The sequence below is a fragment of the Crassostrea angulata genome, chromosome 5, assembly GCF_025612915.1.
Source record: "Crassostrea angulata isolate pt1a10 chromosome 5, ASM2561291v2, whole genome shotgun sequence".
NCBI lineage: Eukaryota > Metazoa > Mollusca > Bivalvia > Ostreida > Ostreidae > Magallana > Magallana angulata.
In genome coordinates, this window is record NC_069115.1 from 1,998,561 (window position 1) to 2,007,500 (window position 8,940).

The 8,940-nt window shown below is 33.1% G+C and overlaps 1 protein-coding gene and 1 pseudogene across 1 annotated transcript in view; both read right to left on the reverse strand.

The window, feature by feature from the left end:
* The window catches only part of LOC128183616 (deleted in malignant brain tumors 1 protein-like), a 492,435-nt pseudogene that overhangs the window by 8,896 nt on the left and 474,599 nt on the right, over window positions 1–8,940 (reverse strand).
* Window positions 6,543–8,940, reverse strand: part of LOC128183443 (uncharacterized) — a 4,807-nt gene continuing 2,409 nt past the window's right edge. The window contains exon 2 of the mRNA XM_052852431.1: window positions 6,543–6,895. Coding sequence (XP_052708391.1) covers window positions 6,868–6,895 — 28 coding nt within the window. The 3' untranslated portion in view covers window positions 6,543–6,867. The remainder of the gene's footprint in view (window positions 6,896–8,940) is intronic.

The following is an 8,940-nucleotide window of genomic DNA, read 5'->3' on the forward strand; positions in this document are numbered from 1 at the left end:
TAACCAAATGTGGCACAAATCATCCTTATAAGAAGGTGAATATAAATTGCAAAAATAAAAGGCCAGATTGTATTCAAAGCGGAGAAAATCTCGAAACTGTAAAAAAGGGGGGTGCATTTTAAAAAATCTTCTTCTCAAGAACTACTAAATTAATCCTAACGTAATTTAGCATAAATCATCCTTAGGTAAAGGAAAATATAAATTGCAAAAATTATGTGCGAATTTTGTTCCAAATTTGAGATAATTGCGAAAATACTAATAAAGAATGGCTCGTTATTCCCTATATCGTAGACTGGCAATTCATTGCGATAGCCTGGTCTATGACAGGCATCGCCAGTCTACCGCATCTCGAAAACGAGGTTCTTTGTTTGAAGCTGGCAGTTTGTTGTGCAACAGTTCACGTGCGAATATAATCTATGAAACATGGAAATAACATTGGTGCCGATTATTGTGAAGTAAATTGGGGTTAAACATTTCAACGCGTTGTCATTTTCACTTGTGAGGGTGGTTTTAGCTTGTTTTGATTTTTTCGTTTCATTTTGCCTTTTAACTTGGGAAACAATCGCCTTGTATTTGGAACGTAGACTTCGGTAAATAGGCAGTTGATTGTTTATTAATTTCTAATTGTGTCAACAAGGATCAAACACCGGAGCGACTTTGGTTGAAATAATCGATTTTTGATCGGTAACTTCGCCGGAATTTCTTCCGAAAGAGAATTTAAAGTAGCCATGTATTCCGAGTTCATAATCGTGTAAATTAAATCCAAAGACAATAAAAAGATGTTTATGAATTTGAAAAGACGTTTTCACAGTCTCAGTTAAAACCTATTGTGATTAATTACCCGCGACTGTCTTATCTTTAGAGGTTATAAATACGGGTGATGCAAACACATATACCGTGCATTGAAAATTACAATCGATAATCATTACATTTCTTGTTGATCGATACTACAGTTAGAAGGTAACTTGTAATTATTTAATAACTCTGCCAAATTAATGCAAAACCGTTTGTTTACAGTTATCTTCAAAACTAAAAACTGTTGTAATTGGGTCATAGGGTATGACTAATTTCTCCAAAATACACAGTGCATAAACTGATTTTGTGTCACCTGGCTAACTCAATTACAAAAAAATTTATCTATATAATGTATGAATGCATTAAAAAAAAATGAAATTAAACAAATTGGATAAGTTTTTAAAAGTTGCCTATCATTCCACGACTGACGCTGAAATGTTAGTTGATCATTGGAATTGTCTTGCTAAACATTATATACTTGTGTACAGAAAAATCAAAAGGATGATGTGCTATAACTACTTTCTTGGGTCTTTTCTCATTTGATAAATTATTTGAAATCTGCAACAATTTTGGTATTTTTCAAACGAGTAAATTAAAAACTTCTTTTAAACAGTTCTGACACATTATAATTATGAGGATATCCGTGCATTATCATTATTTTAAATAAAATATTGCAGCAGAAATTCTTCTTGGTTTGTAGACGTTTGTTTTTTTTTTTGAGGGAATATGAAATAATTAATGGGCCTTAGTACAGAACTGATACCTGTATGCCTGACAATACATTAAATTATATAGCTTTTTAACACATCATGTGACAACATTTTCCAGTCAAATGTTTTCATCGATCAAGTGAGTAAGGATATAAAACGTCACACAAGTTTACATCAGGAAAACAATTATTTGAGAGAAGACCAATTAAGTTTTTTACTGTAGCCTTAGCAACTTTTGCCACAGAGTTCAAACACTGTGTACTGCCTTCCAGACTAGCTGGCGATTCTCTGTCCGTCAATCTTTGTTAACTTTCACATATGAGATATCAGCTGTGACAATGAAATGTATCTCATCTGCATGGTATATTCATAGAGCTTGGCATCTTAAATAAACACACTAAAATATTCACTTCGATGTGGAAAATGAAAATTACACTAATTTAAGTTCGATATTTTTTTTTGAAGAAATATTGCAGTTAATGGTAACTACCTTTTCCAGTATTTTCATCATATAAAATAAATATGCATTGCATGGTCTCTAAGACAACATATTAATGAAATAAAATGTTGGCATCCTTTAATTGTGTAGATTCAAAATGTTCAAATTATGATTACACACAATAAGGTAGGCCCACACTGGGTGTCGATTTTTTAACTGATATACGTCTTAGGAAATGTATGATTTTTTTTATCTTAAATGAGCTAATACTGTTCACATATGTGCAAAAACTGTAGGAAATAATATACCGGTGTTATATATAATTAATATATCACATTATATTTTCACCCCTACCCCTTTATAAAATATTGAATTTTAGGTCAGAAAATTATCATGGTACTTAACTTTGCTAAATACTAAATTTTACTGTTCTTAATTATTTAAGGTAGTCCTATACTCGGCTATTAATGGGCTCAATCATTAAAAGCTTAGCTTTAAATGATAAATATACATTCTAGCAATACATATACAAAAGAAAATATCTATGTTTACATGCTAGTTTGTTTGTTATCACCTCTCAGATGGGTGTACCCCCTTGCGAAAATTATTGTCAATTATGAAATTTGCCAGACGTCCGTTTTTCATATTTTGGGAAAATTTGAACTGAACATACAAAATAGAGTATAAATATTTATTTAAGCCATATCTCATCAATGATTTTGCGCAAATTTCTGTAAGTAAGTACGCTTTATGGACCTGATGTATCAAAATAGAAAACAAAAATGCAATGCTAGTATCGCGTTTGGTAGTTTTTTTTTTTACTATTTTATAGACTTAAACTAAAATTCATGGTGTTTATTCTATAGATTGACGTCTTAGAAAAAAGATTTGGTAAAATAAATTATATGTTGACGGATTACTTTTCACGGTATAAGCTCTAAACCATGTAGACCCTGACGAAAAAATCTGTATAAGTCACATTTTGCTACAGTTTTCTGCCTAGATCTGTCAACAATGTTAGATATCATTTAAACATTAATTAATTGACGATTGATTAAATTTGAAATAGCTTCTGTCTCTAAATTTAAACCGGTTTTAGTAAAAGAAAAAGAAAAATTCGGGGGGGGGGGGGGGGTCAAAACAACGAAGATATAAGCATACCTGAGATCCTGGTTAATCAGAAACTTCGTTTTTCATTTTACTTTAACAGAATCGAGTTTCTCAACATTAATCATTTCTATCTCTCATAGAATACATATATTACCGTTCTAATTGCTTATTATTGCCATTGTTTACAACAGCGATCTAGAGCAAAATCAATACCGGGTATCAAAAACACTGTGTAAAAGTCGAACCAATATTGAAAAATCCGTATTATGACGTAGTGCGATATTAGGACTACTTTAAGGACACACGAGACGTTCCTCAATTTTATATAATTTTCCTTGATAAATTATTCCTTATTTATTAACATTTAAACCTGTTAATTCCCAAAAATTCAAGGTTTATTACCAGGCTATTTTTAGAGCTATTATAATATTTAGAATTTTCCGTAAAATAGCATGCAAAATGCATTTGAATGCTTATAAATAAAGTCATAGTATATATTTTCAATTGAACACTTTATATCTAAATAAAAAAAGTATCATATAACAGGAAAATATAATTATGGAATTACTTGGTGGAAATCTTCACATTGTGGAGATAGGAAAAAATAGAAAATAATGGAGGATAGGTCGCGTCTGACCGTAAAGTGTGTTAAGTCAATGTAGTTCGCCATTGTTGCTCAGGTGAGCGATGTGGCCCATGGGCCTCTTGTTTTCGGTCATATCCCTCTTTTTTGTCTGGTAACGGATAAAGACGTGGCGAATGCCGATGTCTCACAGTATTTCACTTTTACCATAGCATTTGCTGGGGCCAATTCAAGACGAGGTGAAACCGCAATTAAAAGCAAAAATATCACGGGGCGAAAAAATACTGTATCCAGTATAAACTAGTGGCAAAGCATGAACACCTAAACCTATAAATCATGCAATGATAGTAACACTTGAAGATTACATAAGACACTTTGAGCAACAGTCTCATTGTCGCACAACACACGCAAAAGCAGCTGAAATTTATCTTACGATCTTTAAAAATCGTGCATCGCTCTTGCGAGTACACAAAACGTTGTAAAACGTTCGTACTAATATTCGTTCGTTGCATTGCAATAATTAATATAGCATTCTGTGGCGTCCGAATATTGTGCATCTCCGCTACTTTGAGGATACTTGATGCTACCACAAAAACGCATGCAACGAATGCTAGAGCTCAAGCAACGTGTGTGATAGCTCGTGCGAAGCCAATAAATCCCGATCGGAAAGTATTGTTAGGAGCAACTGCGATAATTATAAAATAGACTTTTATTATCATAAATACAATTCTAAATATAATCATACTCACCAAGGTAGCCCTAAAGATCGGCATACCACTGAGGCGAATTTTCCATTTCTCTTATAACTAGACACTGTTCCCCATTTTCCGAATTTGTAAACTTCTACTCGACCTTCGTATTTTGTCGGTCCTCCAACAAGTCCGATAACAGTATCTAATAAATTAACATCTTAGTGTCAATCAAAATTGTCTATCAGTTGTAATATAAATGGTCAAATGTAAGTTTAAATATAGTTCTAGTTATGGCTTGTGCATAACCCGAAACTACTAAACTTTAGGAGATAAGGATATTATTCCGTCATTAGTTAAACTATTTCCTTTCTAAACCTAGATAATTTTTTTTCTTTCACGTTTACGTTTTGTATCATTTTAGTCCGTAAAGTACTTTCTGTTTGTCGTTTATTTGAACTGTAATGCTCAGTGTTTTGGTGGATGAGTGTTACCACATTCACCTAGAGTATATATGCATGCCATGCTCACGTCAGTTTACTCTGCACTAGGACAGTATTATGATAGTTACGTTTAAAGTGTAAAACATTGTTAGCATCTTTTTGCCGTTCGTACAGTGTATGCATATTATTAGGTGACGAGAAAACACTCTGTTTATTACCATTTGTATGACTGGTCATTAGAGAATTTCTTAAAGTATCCTGATGTTATTTTTAATATTTAAGGTTTTGGGTTGTATGCTTTCCACTTATGTGAGTAATAATGTCTTGAGCCAGCGCTGGCCGAAGAAGGACGAGGTTCCGATTGCCTACCACTTTAGAATAAACTATGGTCAGTTATTTACCGGAAGTGGAAACGCAGCGACGTCGTTTGATGCAGTGATGTGGTCGCATGGATGCGTAGATGCCTGGTAATTGGGTGACACTGAGGAGACTTGGAAGTTTAATATATTTTTCAAACATAAGTTCAACATACTTTTAAAAATTCATATGTTTAACGTATGTTTAAGATATGTCTAGCATTTGTTTCTCAGAACATAAGTTGAACATATGTTGCAATTTTACCTGTGTATTATGATTATTTTGTGCTTTGGTAAATAGTCTTATTGTAAACAAAAACCCAGAAAATCGTGTTAGTTTTAATAGATCGGAAATTGGTAATTATGACACGGTTTTATAAATTTTAACAATTTGAATTTAATACTCAATGTATTAAGGCAAACTTATCACACGACCATTTTAGTATTGTGTAAAATTAAATCAATCAATTACGTATTACAAATATTTCGGTATCGTCAGAAGCCAGAATTGTTTAATTATCTATATCTATTTACATCTAAGGACTAACAGGTATAAATTGTAGCCACTAATAAACATCGTTTTATTACAATTGCCTTTATAACCTAACTGCAGTTGTGTTCGTTTAAAATAGTCATAATGAAATTGTATTATTTTCAAGTTTGCTTTTTTTGCGTTCATATTTATTACGAATTATACAAATATAACAGTCAGTGAAAAAAGTCGAAAATTCAAGGATCATGTGTCTAGTATAAATAGCGTGTGTATTGTATTGTAACTTTTTGCCATAGTTATGTTATTTAACGTCATATAACTTAAACATTTAGTAGACATAATTTAGCAATGGTTTCAAACAATTTGAATTTTTTATTGCTTAGAGATTATTTAGAATCTAATCCTGCAACAATGAGGTCATCGCGCACGGTCATACTTTGTGTTTTGTCAACAATAAACTATATTATATTGACAGTAATATCTAATAAATTGGGCTTAAAACCAAAAAAAAATTTGAAACCTGCAATTAAGGTGGCTCGACACACCAATGCATTATTTGATGGATCGATGAAGAATCATTTTTGAGAAATGATTATACAAAAATGACACCTATATCGGCCTCTGATTATTTTATATGAATTTTTTTGTATTTTTTGATAGAAACCGGAAACATCGTTTTAGCTGCGAACAAGATATATTAGAGCTAAAAATTTGTTATCAATTAATGCACAATTCAATTATCTACAAATATATATCAAAAACGGCCAGAAAAACTTTGAAATATTTTTGTAAAAAAAATATTTATGAAAATGAAAAAAAAGGATTGTATCTATGGATAAAAACTGCAGATAAACTGTTACTCGCATTTAACAATTGCTGTACAATCATATTTCAACAAGAAATTGAAACGCAATAGTGAAATTAAAAATTTTATAAGTGCGCTTTAGCGCATGCAATGAAATTAAAATTTTATGAATAAAACTGAAGTAAGGTATAACAATGTATTCTCCCTGGCTTCCGGTAATCCCAGCCTATTTAAAGAATAAGATCTCGCGAGATCTTCCTTCTTAAGTTTGGCGGAGATATGTATATATAGATTTTTTTTTTTTTTTTTTTTTTCAATACTCATAAAATTCTAATTTCATTGCTGTGTGTAAAGTGACATTTGATTGAAAAAATAACAACTTTTTTTTTTTTTTTTTTTAATTTTGTTGTCAAGGTAACAGAGTTTCAGAGTCAAGCTGCCTTTTCACTTCTTGCTGCCTGGATATGGCGCTCTACAAAATACAATGACAAAAATTTATGTATCAACTGATCACATCAAGTTGATTAATTTAAATACAAAATGTAAAATCCAAAACTATATCAAACACCTGAAGTAAGCATAAGCCCTTAGGGTGAGGAGGGTGGGAGGCTTATACCTTACTTCAGTTTTATTCATAAAATTTTAATTTCATTGCATGCGCTAAAGCGCACTTATAAAATTTTTAATTTTATTTCATAAAACTGAAGTAAGGTATAACAATGTATATTTAAAGCCTGATATGTTTTAGATTTTAATTCTCTTTTACTTTCAGAACTGAATTAGAAAATTCTGACTCGTTTTCAATTGGTTTATTGTAAAACGTATAGAAAGTATTTGCTGATTTCCAGTTTGCTAACTCCATAATTTGCTTGACCGACAATCCAAGCTTATTTGCTTTAGAAGTACTGGCCCCTCTTGTAGAATGTGCTTTAAAAATGCTTGTATCAATTCCTGCATTTCCCAATACTGTTTTTAACCATCTAGCAATAGTACAGGACCTAACTGGCTTATGGGGTTTCAAAAAACTGAGAAAAAATTTATTTTCTCCATTTCTAATAGGTTCTGTGATTTTTAAATATTGCATAATGTGTTTTCTGACATCAAGTCGTTCATTTTCATACTCCTTGAATATCAATTTAACAGGTTCCATTCCCACTTTTCGTGTTTTAGTCAGTTGAACTATTTTAAACACAATTTCGTTTGGGGAAATTTGCATAAATTTCAGATCTAAATGGTACAGCTCCGATGACCTACAAGCTGTTGACAATGCCATAAGGCTGGCAACTTTCAAAGTTAACAACTTTAAACCTAAATTTTCACAAGGCCCTAAGGAAATTAGATATTTAAGTACAATATCTACATCCCAAGTGTGATTGTATCTAGGCATAGGTGGCCTGGAATTAAACACTCCAGACATAACCTGCTTTATAAGGTTGCTTTGACCTACTTTTATACCATTAATTTCAGGATGAAATGCTGAAATTGCAGATCTGTAACTGTTTACAGACCTATATTCGTACCCTTTTTGAAACAACTCTGACAAAAAAAATTTGCTATATGTTCCAAAGAGGAGAAAAAGGGATCAACTTGTCTGCTACCACACCAGCTAGCCCAGTGTTTCCAGCAGCTGTTGTAAGCTGATTGAGTTCCCTTCCTCCATGATGCTGCGAGTAATTCTGAAGTGTTTGCTGATAACCCATGCATTTCTTTGTTTCGCCTGAAATTTTCCAGACCACTAATTTTAGCGTCCCATTGGTTATCAGAGGATGGGGGTCCCCCCCTGGTAACAGAAGGAGGTCCTTCTGTGGGGGTAGAAGAATGGGGTCTACTATTGACATATTCAGCAACATTGGATAATAAGGTTGTGTTTGCCATGCTGGTGTCACAATGACTAATTCCCCCCGCTCTTTCTGAACTTTTGCTATGCATCTCTGTATCAGGCAAAATGGTGGAAATGCATAAGCTTTCATTCCTCCCCAATGTGCTAGGAATGCATCTGTTCCCATAGCAAATGGGTCGGGTTTCCAGCTCATGTACTTCTCTAGCTGTGCATTTAATCTGTCCGCAAACAGGTCCATCTCTAGAGGACCCCATAACGAATTTATCTGAGCAAATATCTTGGGATTCAACCTCCAACTGTTGATGCTCATGGTTGACACATTCCTGCTCTCCCAATCTGCTGTCTGATTGAGAGATCCAGGAAGGTGCTCTGCTGTAAGCGTTATCTTTCTTTCCAGACAATATTCCCATAGATCTTTTGCAATGTTTGTTAGAATGGGTGATTTTGTTCCCCCCATCTTGTTTACATAAGTCACAGCAGTTGTGTTGTCCATTTTCAAATGAATGTGTACATTTTGTTTGTTTTTGGTTACTGATTTTACTGCAATATTTGCAGCTTTCAGTTCTAATGCATTTATGTGAAGTTTTTTCTCTACTGGGCTCCATGGACCCCCCATTCTTGTTTGGGAAAATGGGCAGTGGAACCCCCACCCCATCGTGGATGCATCCGTCTCTATT